The sequence below is a fragment of the Nomascus leucogenys genome, chromosome 1a (assembly GCF_006542625.1).
Source record: "Nomascus leucogenys isolate Asia chromosome 1a, Asia_NLE_v1, whole genome shotgun sequence".
NCBI classification, from domain to species: domain Eukaryota; kingdom Metazoa; phylum Chordata; class Mammalia; order Primates; family Hylobatidae; genus Nomascus; species Nomascus leucogenys.
The window spans coordinates 57472692-57487696 of NC_044381.1; the positions used below are offsets into that span (position 1 = coordinate 57472692).

Here is a 15005-nt window from a genome sequence, read left to right on the forward strand (position 1 = left end):
CGCTTCAGCCTCTCAAAATGTTGGGATTACAGGTGTGAACCACTGTACCCGACCACTTCTTTTTATTGTCCTTTGAAAGCCAGTTTTTATTATTGGTCAATGTTTGGGTCCCTGTGTGTCTCCCGAGTAGCCACTGTAATAGGAACATGTGATGGGAGTAGATCAAGGCCTTACAGACCTCTTTACACAAAGATGCCACTACACATGAGTTTCAATGACTTGGCTTGACTGCTGCCATCTCCTGTCATGCAACACACTAACCTTTGGGACATGAAGTGCACAGAGTTGCGGATCCATTGCAGGTTTTACAAGAAGAATGACAAGGCTGGGATTTTCTCAAAATATCTGTATAAGAAAGAAACAACAGTTCAGGCTTCTCTTTTGAATAGGCACATAGGATTCCAGTACTGAAAAAGATCTCGTGGGTTACCTAGTCTCTTTTCCTGCCCCAAAGGAATCCTTTTGATCGTACATGAGCTGATTGTTGGCACTGGCTCATTGCCATTGTGTAGACTTCATTTATTTATTTTTTCTCTTACTCCTTCATTTGCAATTGATTATCAAGAAAGATACCACAGGAATGTGTGCTACCACAAGGAATGTGGTATTCTACAAGATAGCCTCAGACACATACTGTGGGGATATCTGAACAAATGATTACTTCTTTTGTATGTTAAAAATGGGAGTGAGTTTGTGTGTATGCACTTGTGAATGAGTTTATGAGTCAAAGGTAATCACTTCTATTGCCAAGACTGTTGGATGACCTTTTCTTTTCTTTCTTTCTTTTTTTTTTTGAGACAGAGTCTCACTCTGTAGCCCAGGCTGGAGTGTAGTGGTGCGATCTTGGCTCACTGCCGCCTTCGCCTCCTGGGCTCAAGTGATTCTCCTGCCTCAGCCTCTCAAGTAGCTGAGATTACAGGTGCGCACTACCATGCCCGGCTAATTTTTGTATTTTTTGTAGAGACAGGGTTTCGCCATGTTGACCAGGCTGGTCTTGAACTCCTGACCTCAGGTGATCCGCCCACCCCAGCCTCCCAAAGTGCTGGGATTACAGGCGTGAGCCACCGCGCCTGGCTGGATGACCATTTCTCTTCACTCCAAGATGATAATTGAGAATTCATTGTACCTCTCGTGGAGGAACTTCTTTTCTTTCTTTTTTTTTTTCTCTTTCTGTTCTTTGAAAATCAGATTTTATTATTGGTCAATGTTTGGGTCACTGTGTTCTTCAGAGTAGCTACTGTGCTATGCAACCTAAATTTACCTCATCTTAAGTTTGTCCCAAATCATTGTTAAACATCAAAATTATCCCCTACTCATGAGATTTCTGGTTGGTTGGGCTATAAGTAGGTCATCCCAGGTTAATATACCATTAACCAGGGAAACATTGGAAGTGTCCCCTTCTCCCTTTCCCTCCAACAGCATTTGACGGGCAGGCTTTCCCAGGAAATCACCTCAGCAATTCCATGGGACAATTTCAAAGATAGAACAGCTTCAAGACATCACTCAATCAATACATATTGAGACCTTGACTAGAGCTCAGGGATTGCTCAGAAATCAGCATGGCTCACACAGGGAAAAATTAGAAAACGAAGTTCTAGCTCAGAATGTGGGATTTCAATGACCCTGACCCTCAGTCAATGTTGACATCTTACCATTTTCCTTCATTACCTCCTCCCTCCCTTTCTCCCTTCCTTCCTCTCCTTCCTTTCATCTTCTTTCTTCTCATCCTAAGAGTCAGCCGGGTATAGATGGCTCTCTTGTCACACCTGCCTTCAGATCCCAGCTATGCCGCCGAAGGGTAGGGTAAGCATGGATACAGTAATTAAACTCTCAGAGTCCTACTTTCCTTGTCTCTAAAATGAGAGAAAATAATTCTGCCCTTATAGGATTGTTGTGAAGACTAAATGAGATTAGTGTCAAGTGCTTAACATAGTGGCGCAGTAAATGGTTAGTTCCTTCAGCTTCCTGTTGATTCTCTCCTGCCACCATTCCACTCCCTTTCCGAGGCTTGTTTTACTCTCCTCTTCCTTCCCTCTGGTTTCATACCTGGGTGGCCTGCTCAGCTTCTATGATGACAGTCATGGATACAAAGCTGATGAGCCTTGCCATAGATGAAACTAGATTCAAATACAGATGATAGAAAGATGCATACATAGATAGGATGGATAGACACAGATATGCAGATAGATGCAAATACAGGTGGAGATGGAGATGGAGATATAAATGATTAGGCTGCCAGGCTGGGTAGTTGGTTTTTTCCTAGCTTGGAGAGAAAAATTTACCCTGGCTTTCTTTTATTTTTTGAGACAGAGTCTCGCTCCATTGCCCAGGCTGGAGTGCAGTGGTGCAATCTTGGCTCACTGCAACCTTTGCCTCCCAGGTTCAAGCGGTTCTCTGGTCTCAGCCTCCCAAGTAGCTGGGATTACAGGCACCTGCCACCAAGCCTGGCTAATTTTTGTATTTTTAGTAAAGATGGGGTTTCACCATGTTGCCCGGGCTGGTCTTGAACTCCTGACCTCAGGTGATCCACCCGCCTTGGTCTCTGAAAGTGCTGGGATTACAGGTGTGAGTCACTGCAGCCAGCCCCCTGGTTTTCCAATGCCCTAATTAAAGCTGATGATTGACTGATGCCTCTCTGGGGCATCTGCTAAGGGCTGAATTTAGCCTTGTGCAGAGCCGCCTTAGCCACAGGATTGTCACAAAGGTGTTCCGCATGCCTCTCAAAGTAACCGATTCTGTCCCCGAAGGCTTTTTAAACCTGCAGTATCACTCAGCCCCAAAGAGAAGGCAGTCGAAAGGCGAGCAACAATCCTGTTGCTAATAGTCAGATGCTCACTGAATGGCTGAGAGCAGTTGTTCAAAGAATAATAAGGCAACAATATTAATCAGACAGTGAACACCTTGCAAATCTTCAATGTTCTACGTCCAGGCTTCAGGCTGATTTTCCTTTGATATTATCATGTATATACTAAAATATATTTATAAAGACATGAGTTTTCATCAATTTTCTCATATTTGTATAAGTTTTAATATCTATACCTACACATATGCACATATTTATAATTACATGTATCTCACATTCTGGCAATTTGGTATTTTACTGCATACACCTGGTACAAAATTCTGTATTGTCAGCCAAGCATGGTGGCTTATGTCTATAATCCCAGCAATCTGGGAGGCCAAGGTGGGAGGATCGCTTGAAGCCAAGAGTTTGAGACCAGTAGTGAAAGAGTTTGAGACAAGTAGTGAAACCTTGTCTCTTAAAAAATAACAAATAAAAATAAAATAAAATTCTGTAATGTCTCCATATGTCCACCAGAGGGAGATCTGTACAAGCAGTTAACTAAGCAATTAGGCCTGGGCAGGGGATAAAGTCCTCCCCAGCAAGAGTTCTTTATCATAAAAGATTAGGGACTTAATAGCAACAAGTAAATTTTAACCATGATCATAGTTTCTCTTTTTCCCACTTCAGAAATTCTAGACCAGACAGGACCGCAAAAAAAAAAAAAAAAAAGAAAAAAGAAAGAACCACTTTGACCCAGGAAGTGCAGTGTCCATTCTTCAGAAATGACTGTAGCTAAACTATATAAAGCAAGGGGTTCATTTATTCTATTTATTTTTTATTTAATACATAATTCACACGTGGTGCAAAATGGAGAAAAGGCATGTACTGTGATGTCTCCCTCCCAATCCCTTCTCCACCCTTTTTCATACAAGCTGTGTCTATTCACATGGTTTATCACCTTGCCTGTAAAGTAAACAAGCAATATATTTGGAGATCATTCTTTATCACTACAGAAAGAACCTCTTCCTTTTGGTGGCTCCATAGTATTCTATTGTATGAATACATCGACTTTATTTCTCTCATCTCCCACTGGTAACCACTTAGTTTTTTCCAGTCTTTGTGATTTCAAACAATGCTGCGGTGACTGGGAAGGCAGAGGTGCTTCCTTAGTCTATTAAAGTTCTGCAAGGACAGAGGCTTTTCTTGATAGCCTCTGCCAGGCATGACCATTTAGCACGTCACGAATGTCCTTATCTGTTACAGAAATCTCCACTGCAGAACTTCTCAGTCTTCCCTCTGAGTGCCCACTGATATGTTGTGTTTACGGCCCCCTCCTCTCTCCATCTTTTTCTAATGACCTCTGCATCTCTGCACCCCATTTGTATCTGGCCTCCCAGTTTCTTGGGGTGATTTCTCCGTGGAGACCATCTCCAGAGACAGTCTCTGCTGCTGTGATTGTCACCTCCCTATTTCCCTGTTACCTCTTTTGATTTGAACTTTCCACCCTCGTCGCTCCTGCAGCAGGCTCTTCACCACAGATAGGTTTGCAGTGGGCACAGCTTCTTTTTTATTAAAAAAAAAAGTATTTAGTTTTTTTAATGCAAAAAGGATAAAGAAGATAAACTTCACCTATAATCCCACCACCCAGAAATGTCTGCTGTGTATACTGTGGTACGTGGATGTCTCATCTTCATATTGAGTGTGTGAATATAATTACATCTATGTATAGATGTGTGATCACTTATAGCTTCTGTATACATAAAACTGACCCTGAACACTGCATTTAACATTATAAATCTCGTAGGCATTTTCTCGTCATTAACATTCCTTGTAAACATCATTTTTTTTTTTTTTTTCACCAGGAGTCTTGCTCTGTTTCCCAGGCTAGAGTGTGGTGGCACCATCTCAGCTTGTTGCAACCTCTGGCTCCCAGGTTCAAGCGATTCTCCTGCCTCAGCCTCCCAAGTAGTTGGGACTACAGGCAAGCACCACCATGCCTGGCCAATTTTTTGTATTTTTAGTAGAGATGAGGGGTTTCACCATGTTGGCCAGGTTGGTCTCGAACTCCTGGCCTGAAGTGATCTGCCTCTCTTGGCCTCCCAAAGTGCTGGGATTACAGGCATGAGCCACCGTGCCCAGCCGTAAACACCATTTTTAATGGTTTGCATATTTATTTGTATGGAAGGTAATTCACTCAGCTTTTTTCTTTTGTTATATTTTTGAGATTGTTCCCTTCTCTTTTTAAAATCGTAAATAAAGCTGCTCTCAACATCTTTGTGACTATACATTCTTGGCTAAGTCAGGATTCTGCCTATTAGGTATCCCAACTTACCATTATCTGTTGCCTTCTTTCTGGGGCCATTTCCCTCAGACCCCTATTTATCTCTACACCCTCTCAAATGGCTTTTTTTTTTTTTTTGACAGAGTCGCGCTCTGTTGCCCAGGATGGAGTGCAGTGGTGTGATCTCGGCTCACTGCAACCTCCACCTCCCAGGCTCAAGTGATTCTAATGCCTCAGCCTCCTGAGTAGCTGAGACTACAGATGCATGCCACCACACCTGGCTAATTTTTGTATTTTTAGTAGAGACGGAGTTTCACCACGTTGTTCAGGTTGGTCTTGAATCCTGGCCTCAAGTGATCTGCCCACCTTGGCTTCCCAAAGTCCTGGGATTACAGGTGTGAGCCACTGTGCATGGCCCCAAATATGGCTTTCTTTTGTGAACCAGGGAATGCTGCTTTCAAAGCAAATTAGTGTTTCAAGTGTTAAAACTGGACCTAGTCAAAGAGTTAGGGAGTAGACTAGGCTTTATTGTGTCATATGTGTCCTGAGAGCTTTATATGCATTTTCTCATTTAATTCTTCAAATGACTTTGTGTGAGGCAGTTTCATGTTTTCACTTTACAGACAAGGATACTGAGGCTCAGAGAGGATGAGTAACTCGCTCAAGGTCACACAGCTAGCGAATCACAGAGCCGGGATTTGAATTCATGTGTGCCGCACCCTAAAGCCTGCATCTGCTAGAGGGTGTAGACATAGGCTTTAGAATTTTTCAGTAATAAATTTGAATTCTGAAGTAATTTGATAGAAGCCAAAGTAATGGTGTGCTGGTAAGACAGGTCTCTAGAAAAATGAAAAACCAAAAACCTGATTTGTAGTGTTTCCAGTTTCTGTGGTGTAAATACTCCCACCATAGCTAATTTCAAGCTGTCGATGGTTTCACAACCCACTTCCAGAACTCCTGAGTATATAACGATCCGGGCAAGCTGATACAGATGCTTCCTTCATCCTGCTGGCCAAACAGTTAATTACTTACCCAGTGCCATGTGTTTTTTTGCATTCTGTGTTCTGGTAGGTTAAATAACTAAAAATGGTGTTCTCATTTCTAAGTGAGACAGCTGTACACATCTATAAAGTCTCTCTAAAAATCAGATTTCCATGGCATCTTTGAAGTTTTCTAAAGTTCAGTGACTATTAGGCAACGTATCTTCCCACTATTGAAGTCGATTTTTTTTTTTTCCACGTGTGAGTGGCTTTCAGTGTTTGTGACTAACTCTTGGATCCCAGTCTTTCCCCAAGGATAAGAATTAAGATCAAGAGACAGGCTAGTGATAAATTGTTAGGATGTGGTCACAGACACAAAGCTAATTCACCATGTCTGTGTTCTGTAGATTAGACTATCACCAGAATATGTAATTAGAGCCTGCTATAACATGGTTTTAATCAATGATGGAAATTTGAGGTAAGAGAAATGTGCAGAAATTACTCCTAGGACTCTCCAGCACTACCGGGGGAAACCACTTAAGAAAATCCAAATGGTTTAACAGTAGCAGAGGAAAAGTGCTTCTATTCCCAAAAGTGGCTTCAGGAAACCAGCTGAAGCCATCATCTTCCTTCAAAGCCTGTGGTCTGCCGTACCTGAACCTTTCCACCAAGGTTGTGTGATGCTTGAGTCACTGCTGAAGCCATTCGCAGCCTGTTGAATATTATATTGTTTTTGTTTGTTTGTTGTTTGTTGTTGTTGTTTTAGACGGAGTCTCTCTGTTGCCCAGGCTGGAGTGCCGTGGCACAATCTCGGCTCACTGCAACCTCTGCCTCCCGGGTTCAAGTGATTCTCGCACCTCAGCCTCCCAAATAGCTGGGATTACAGACACCGACCACCACACCCGGCTAACTTTTTTTTTGTATTTTTGGTAGCAATGGGGTTTCGCCATGTTGGCCAGGTTGGTCTCGAACTCCTGACCTCAAGAGATCTACCCGCCTCGGCCTCCCAAAGTGCTGGGATTATAGGCATGAACCACCATGTCTGGCCTTGAATATTGGTTTTATTCCTGCCATTTAGGGACACTAAATAATTGTCACAATATACTAGTGACCAGGAGAGAGGGTCTGGGGATGATCTATACATTTGTGCAGTGACTTTTTGGTGGCTGAAAAAACAGAGAGTCGAGCACAATCTTTGATTACTTAGTCTTGGCTGGAGGATTTGTCAGGCATTGTTTGATAGGTGGAGGAACCTGCATCCTTGGACTAGGTAGGAGGTATTCCCACTTTGTTGGCAGTAGGCAAAGAATGGTGGCTCTCTCACTGTAGTCATTCTCATTCTGATTAGCCACCTTATTAAAAGAGGAGTTCAGGGAACTCTAGCTGGACTTGTATTTCAAGGCTGTTTTCCCAGCCTGTGCTGATAGATGCTCATGGGGTTGGTTGTAGTCTTCAGATGCAAACAGGATCTTGTTTCCACTGGGGAGCAGCATGGGTGAAGGAATGGATTGAAGTGTGTGTCATCTCACCCTTCCTACCTGAATCTGAATCTGTGTTTGAAAAACAAAATAAAACAAAACCCAAAACGAAACAGAAAAACGTTCTGGTACCACCTAGGCAGCTATATCCTCTCAAAAACACTCTGTAATTTGCCTGGGTTTCCTCTGAATTGACCCAGGATGACTGCAATCTGCTTTGCATCATCTTAAAGGTGTGGCTAATTAGTGCTTGTTCTCTGGAACCCTCTAGTCTCCTATTACACTCTCGATCCTGTTTTCTTAAGAAAAAGAAGTCAGGAGAAGGTTGTAGGCATTGGCTCAAATACTCCCAGGACTTTATGGAATGCATTTCCCATTTACTATCCATTTCAGCGCTTACACTATGCTGGGGGAAGCTGAGCTATAGCTTTACCTTGCTTAGTGAATAAATGGCTATTTCTCTGTGTTAACGGTCTGCATGTCTTACTTCATAGGTCATAGGAATGGGAAAATACAGCTCTGTCATTGACTTGATTGCTTTTGTCCAGCCATGAGAAACACTCTCATCTCTGTCCCCAATCCCCTATTAGCGAAAAATCCCCAAATGCACTAATTCCTCCCTCTCTTCAAAAACATTACATTGTGATAGTAGAAAATGTGGAGGGGTGGGTGTGGTGCTTCGACAAAAGGGAACCACTGAAGCCTGGTTTCTGCTTGCAAAATGCGTAGTCCAGTTGAAGGGACGTGGAATCATTTGGGGAATCAAGACTGCTCTAACTCTTGGCTCCCTGGACCGTGTCATCATCTGGACGCCAGATAAAATACAGATGTTCAGCTAGAAACACAGCACCAGACCATTTTCCTTTTGGCTTGCGCTGCCTCTTAAATACCTGAATGCCAGACAAACTTATTTTCAGCATTTTGCTTCAGCTGTAACTCACAGAAGATATCCCAATCTGGACTGAATAATCTTCTCGGCTCTGCCTCTGAAATAGGGCCCGTGTTCTCCGTGGCTTTTGGCTGCTGGGTTTTCCACGGTCTCTGAGCTGCTCTTCCTTGAAGTCACATGTGTAAAACTGCCGTAGTAGACAGCAGCCATGGACGTGCCTCCTCTCCAGCCCAGCAAAAACCAGAGCTGTCACTCCCTCGAGGCCTTCGCACACTCCTCCTGTACAGCCCTCTCTTCGACTGCTGTTGCCTTTGCACCGAAGTGACCCTTTGAACAAATTCTTGCCTCCAAATCAAATGAAGAGCAGCTCCTGTTCTTGTGACTGTCTCTGCATAGAACACGAGTCAGATTTTTCCAACAGGAAGAGGATTTTGTTTTGTAACCACCTCAGACACGGAGGGGTCGCTGAAAGTTTGTAATTACCTTGCAAGGAAGCCTATAACAGTCTCAACTGTGAGGAGGCGTGTTCTAAAGACTCAGGGAGGAATGAGCACCTGCAGGGCTTTGCTGTTGGATTCCAAGCTCCCACACCTGTCCCCTCTCCTCCCTCCTCAGAAGCTTCACGCTTTCCCTGTCTGCAACTGGGAAGAGCAACTTTTAAAGGCGAGCTTGAATGATGGTGAGCTCTAATAACGCAGCCACAGAGACCATCTGGTTTTAGCATAAAATCTAATACATTTGAGCAGTCCTTGCTTGTCTAATTGGAAAAGGCTACCCTACAGGTAAAATTTTCCTTTACTGTAAAAAGGACATGTAATAAGGACATAGGATATGCCTGTGATAGAAGTGACTCCGAAATTTCTGAGAAAATGATACTGGGGCCATTTCCCTCCGTGACTCTCTTCACTTGCTTCCGGGCCTGCTTCACCCAGGTAGAAACTCAAGCGGGTAGACGAATCATAAATTGCCCTTTGGGCTCTCTCTGCTGGCTGAATGCCAACCTCAGCTTCCTACCCACTCCTACTACAAGCATCAGAGAGACTCAGGAACAATCCCAACTTGATTCTCACTCCAAACTCTTGTTTTTCTGCACAGCCGTTCTCTCCTGGATAACTAAAAAAACCAGAATTATAGAAGGAGGGAAGCAGATCCCTGTGATCTCTTTTTGGGAGGCACATACCATTCCAGAATTTGCCCTCCTCCTGGGTCTGGGTGGCATGCACGCACACCCCACGCAGCAGCTGCAGTCCTTCCCGGCAGCTGCTGCACTGATCATGAGCGGGGCCTGTGCAGGTTTCGCACGCTTGGTGGCAGGGCTCACATTCTCCCAGTTCTTGGTCACCATAGAATCCAGGGCTACATTTCCTCACACAACTGCCACCTATGTGAGAACACAGAGAAAAAGCATGAAGGCTTTGGTGATCTTTGCAAGGCCAAGTTCTAAAGAGGCTGGAGGAAATTTTAGGGACATTTTTCTTTGCATTTGTTTTTATTATTATTTTTGAGATGGAGTCTCTCTCTGTTGCCCAGGCTAGAGTGCAGTGGCACGATCTCGGCTCACTACATCCTCCACCTCCCGGGTTCAAGCAATTCTCCTGCCTCAGCCTCTTGAGTAGCCGGGACTACAGGTATGTGTCACCACGCACGGCTTATATATTTTTAGTAGAGATGGGGTTTCACCATGTTGGCCAGGCCAGTGTGTCCAGCCTTTGCATTTGTTTTCAAAGAAACGAAGATGGCTTTAGCTTATTTCAACCAAGAAATGTGTTTTAATAAATCCAGGTCAGGCCAGGTGACTCATGCTTGTAATCCGAGCACTTTGGGAGGCTGAGGTGGGCGGATCACCTGCGGTCAGGTGTTTGAGACGAGCCTGGCCAACAGAGGTTGCAGTGAGCTGAGATTGCGCCACTGCACTCCAACCTGGGTGACAAGAGTGAGACTCCATCTAAAAAAAATAAAAATCCAACTGTTTACCTAAGTCTTCTTTCAACTGGGAATTTACATTGGCCATTAAAGGGTTAAGAGCATCGAATGCAGAATCCTTGAGGCCTTGAAAAACTACAAATAAAATAAATCTCTGTGTAGAGAAACACTGAAGATCATTGTGGGCTGTCATTCTTTCTCCCCCAGACACTCAAGTGCATTGGGCTATTATCTTCTTCAGCTGGAAGAGTCACACTGTATTTCTTTCCTAACTATCAATTTCCATCAGTCAGTGAGTTGACCAAAACCTAAGGCAAGGGATCTTGTTAGATTCTTATAGTGCACGGGGATGTATAAGATGGATTAAGTCTCAAGACAAGGGTCAGAGCTCTCAATATGCCAGGTGACTTCAAGGCCAAAACATTCATCTTCAGGTCCCCACTCTCTATCTCCATCCAATTCAGCCTTGTTTCTCCATCAGCTTGGAGATATTTGAGATTAATTAGTGGAACCATGCCTCAGTAATAAAAGCAAAAGGAGGTGGTTTGGCTAATGTTTATTTCTAAACCAAATTAAAATTTCTCCTTGGGCCAGAGGTGCCAAGGAGATTCAGATTCAGAGATTCAGATTGGTGACTCTGAAACCAATCACATGTGCGCTCCTGTGGCCCCGACTGTGTGGAGCTCCAGTGCCTGGTTCTTACCTTGGACGGTGCCATTTTCTAACTTACCCAAGAGAAAGAAGCCCTCTTCACACCAGTAACACCCATTCTGGTCACAGCTGCCACAGTTACTATCACATGTCTTGCATTCCACTTCCTCACTGTAGGTCTTCTCAGGACAGGTTTTATAACAATGGTGATCAAACCTAGAGGAAGAAGACATCATTTCTTTCATGATATATGTTGATGTATTTCTCTTCACCACCGTAATCTAATCTCCTTATATATGTCTATGCAGAGTTTTTTGTTTTGTTTTGTTTTGTTTGAGATGGAGTTTTGCTCTTGTCACCCAGGCTGGAGTGCAGTGGTCGATCTCCGCTCACTGCAACTTCTGTCTCCTGGGTTCAAGTGATTCTCTTGCCTCAGCCTCTCGAGTAGCTGGGATTACAGGTGCACACCACCATGCCTGGTTAATTTTTGTACTCTTTTCTGGAGAGGGGGTTTCGCCATGTTGCCCAGGCTGGTCTCAAACTCCTGGCCTCAGGTGATTCGCCCACCTCTGCCTCCCAAAGTGTTGGAATTACAGGCGTGAGCCATCACGCCCAGCCTGTGCAGCATTTTCAACAGGAGTGGCTAACTGAATTTCAGGCTTGGTCTGTTATGCCCCCGTCAACCCAAGTCACTAACCACCTCCTTCTGGACCTCCAAGGACTCTTTATCAGGGCAGCTGGGAGAAGGCTGGGGAGAAGGAAGGGGTACTGATACTTATTTATAGAGTACTGATTATGTGTCAAGTATTAGCTCATCTAAATCTCCACAAATCTCGTATGGTAGATATCATGTATCTTTAATTTCTAGTTAAGGGAACTGGAGCTCAAGGTTAAGTGCTCAAAATCACACAGCTAGCTAACGGTGGGACTGGGATTTTAACCAAAGTCTGTGTGAAAAGGTTGCTTGTGTGATTTATCACATAGCAACTGGCACCGAGGCCTGAAACAGCTTGGTGTCGAGTCTAAGCAGCTTACTAAAATGTCTGTAACCAGATTATTAACAATAGTAGCGAAGTAGCTTAGCTTTTATTTATAAATATTTTTATGTACATTATCTGTTATTCTCATTATACAGTAAAATGTTGTAATTCAGACTCCACTGAATTGCAGGCTTACCTGAAGGGGGAGTGGAGTGAAATTGACCCTTTCCTTTGATGAATTTCAAAGCATCAGCATGGTATCAGGGGAAACCTTTGCATATCTTCCTTAACAACTATTTTTTTTTTTTTTGAGACTAAGTCTCCCTGTCACTGAGGCTGCAGTGCAATGGCATGATCTTGGCTCACTGCCACCCCCTCCTCCTGGGTTCAAGCGATTCTCTTGCCTCAGCTTCCTGAGTAGCTGGGATTACAGATGCGCGCCACCACACTCGGCTAATTTTTGTATTTTTAGTAGAGATGGGGTTTCCCCATGTTGGCTAGGCTGGTCCCAAACTCCTGACCTCAGGTGATCCACCCACCTTGGCTTCCTAAAGTGTTGGGATTACAGGTGTGAGCCAACACGCCCAGCAACAACGTCTATTGTATGGCATTTCACTAGCTGTATTCAAAATTGCTAAATGTTTTCAAAGATTATATATGTTTATTTCTTGAAACAAATATCTCATGTTGTACCCTTAGTGATATTGGAGCATGTTCTTCCAGGGTATTTGTTTTTCAGAGGGTTTTATGAAACATACTCATTAGCGAGTAGTGGTGAGCTGAAGAGGCGGCCAGGTTTGGCTCCATCGTTTAACAGAGGATGTTTGACAAAGTTTAACAGAGCCTGGCCAACATGGCGAAACCCTGTCTCTGCTAAAAATACAAAAACTAGCCGGGCATGGTGGTGTGCACCTATAATCCCAGCTACTAGGGAGGCTGAAGCACAAGAATCGCTTGAACTTGGGAGGCAGAGGTTGCACTGAGCTGACATCGTGCCACTGCACTCCAGCCTGGGCCACAGAGTGAGACTCTGTCTTAAATACAATCAAACAAACAAAAAAATACAAAAAAACAGAGTGGGTCAGGAGTGCAGTGATGTGAGACATAGTCAATGTAGTTCATGGCAGGCTATTCTGGAAAAGTTAGATTACAACCATCAGGCTAAGAACTGATAAGGTTAACTGATCATTTTTAGTATGTTTCAGCTTGTTGGGCTTCCCTTTCTCTCCCATCCTCCTCGCTCCTTTTACTTCTTCTTACCTATTACCACGTTTCAAGTGTATTTGTTTTTGGACAGGGGGGTCGCCTCCTCTTGTCACCACGTTGCTTTGTCCAATTCCATGGATGGAGGGAAAAGGCAATGTGGTGACAAGAGGAGGTGACCCGCCAAAGCCCAAATGTAGACCCGTCACTAGTTGTGGTGCAACCGGAGTAAAACCTTGCCTCTCTCTGAGCTTCAGCTTTCTCTTCAGGAGATTAACATCCTCCTTGTGTCTCTGACAATCTTAATAAAATGATCGAGAGATGAAATAGTCGTGAGAGTTTGTATATCACAAAACTCCTGAGTTCTTAGGAGGACAGGGAGGCATTATGCAGCCCGTGCGTTACCCACAGACTTCCTTTCCTTTGCAGCTCCTTTCTCTTTAGTTTTCCTTCTAGGACAGTCAACAGTGTGTGCTTGAAGGGAGGCTAGACTAGGAAGAGGAGGCGATATTGAAACATGCCATTTTTGATTTCATGGATTGTTTTTAGAGTACGTTGGGGGTGATAGTTACCTCTGTTTCATTTAACCTAGTGGTCTGTGTCTCTTGTTACCTAGGGGATGATTAAGAGCTAATATAGCACCTGGCTTCACCCTGGAGCCTTCGCTCTGGTTAAGGACAAGGTATCCATGCAGACGTTTGCAAACAGCTTACTTAGGACCAGGTATATTATTAAGGTCTGCCCATGAACAGCAAGATCTGAATCTTGGTAACCCATAGCAGGATTCCTAGATACCAGTGTCAGGCTGGATGACTTCCAGGATCAAGAAAGAGATGGCCTCCTTTCGAGGCAAGGAAACAGCTGGGCTCTTATTGCTAAATCCAAGAATTGCTCATAAATAGCCTGACAGGACAGAGTTGCTTCGGGCTGCAGGGCCACTTTGCTTTTATCACTGGTTTGAGGATTAAGTCAGTAATGCTTAAACTGCAGAAAAGTTAGTGCCATGAAAAGGAAGACCAGACTTACCTGTAATACCCCATAGCGCAAGATGTGCATGTTCCTGGATCATCTGGAAAAAAATTAAAATAATAAAAAATAATAATCATGAGGAATTTGTCATTTGGAAAAATAGGGTCTGAAAGTTGTAGCTTGAGATAAACAATCCTGTGGGATAGCTTCATGAAATGTGCTGTCCAGAAATAATATTTGAACAGATTGTACTGTTTTTAATTGGTAACAAGATGTACACTAGGATTTATCTTTATCAAAGGTAGTAAAAATTCTCATAAACACTTGGCCCTGACTTCCAAGGAGGAATAGGCTCAAGCTACTGGGTCTTTGAATTAAAGATCAACGACCATGCACATTAAGAACCCTCTGGCCTCTACTGAGATAGAGGGATCAAGCAAGTCCACACACAAATATTTGGAAGGGGCTACAAGCTTCTGACCCTGAATAGAGGGTTTTCCATCAGTTACCCCAGAATCTTGTCGATGGAAGTGAGCATCATTTGGGGCACTCCTTTGAAATCTGCACAATTATTTTTCCCAAGTATCCACTTCATGTTACGCCCTTCGCAACTTTCTTAAAAAAACTGTCCTGTTCTCATTAAGAGTAATGATTCAATGCATCCCTGCTGGCTCACAGAAGGGTTCTTTCCTGCAGCTTTCAGGGAACTTAAAGAGAGAGAAAGGATTTTGAAAGTCATCATCTCAGTCTATTTATCTCCCTCCTAACACTTCCCAGAAGATGCAACTCTCAGATCTGGCTATTAAGAGAATTCGGTGACTTCCTCTGGCCTGCAGTTCTTGCACGTAACAGAGCTACCTCTGGCA

At 43.7% G+C, this 15005-nt stretch overlaps 1 protein-coding gene across 2 annotated transcripts in view; it reads right to left on the reverse strand.

The window, feature by feature from the left end:
• Positions 1-15005, reverse strand: part of PCSK5 (proprotein convertase subtilisin/kexin type 5) — a 464720-nt gene that overhangs the window by 53813 nt on the left and 395902 nt on the right. The window contains exons 25-29 of one of the 2 annotated variants that reach the window (XM_030809749.1): positions 14197-14239; positions 11067-11203; positions 9594-9794; positions 4267-4347; positions 262-345 (exon numbers count right to left, since the gene is read on the reverse strand). In XM_030809749.1, the coding sequence (XP_030665609.1) occupies positions 262-345; positions 4267-4347; positions 9594-9794; positions 11067-11203; positions 14197-14239 (546 nt within the window). The remainder of the gene's footprint in view (positions 1-261; positions 346-4266; positions 4348-9593; positions 9795-11066; positions 11204-14196; positions 14240-15005) is intronic. The other variant, XM_003267429.4, reaches the window with a different exon arrangement.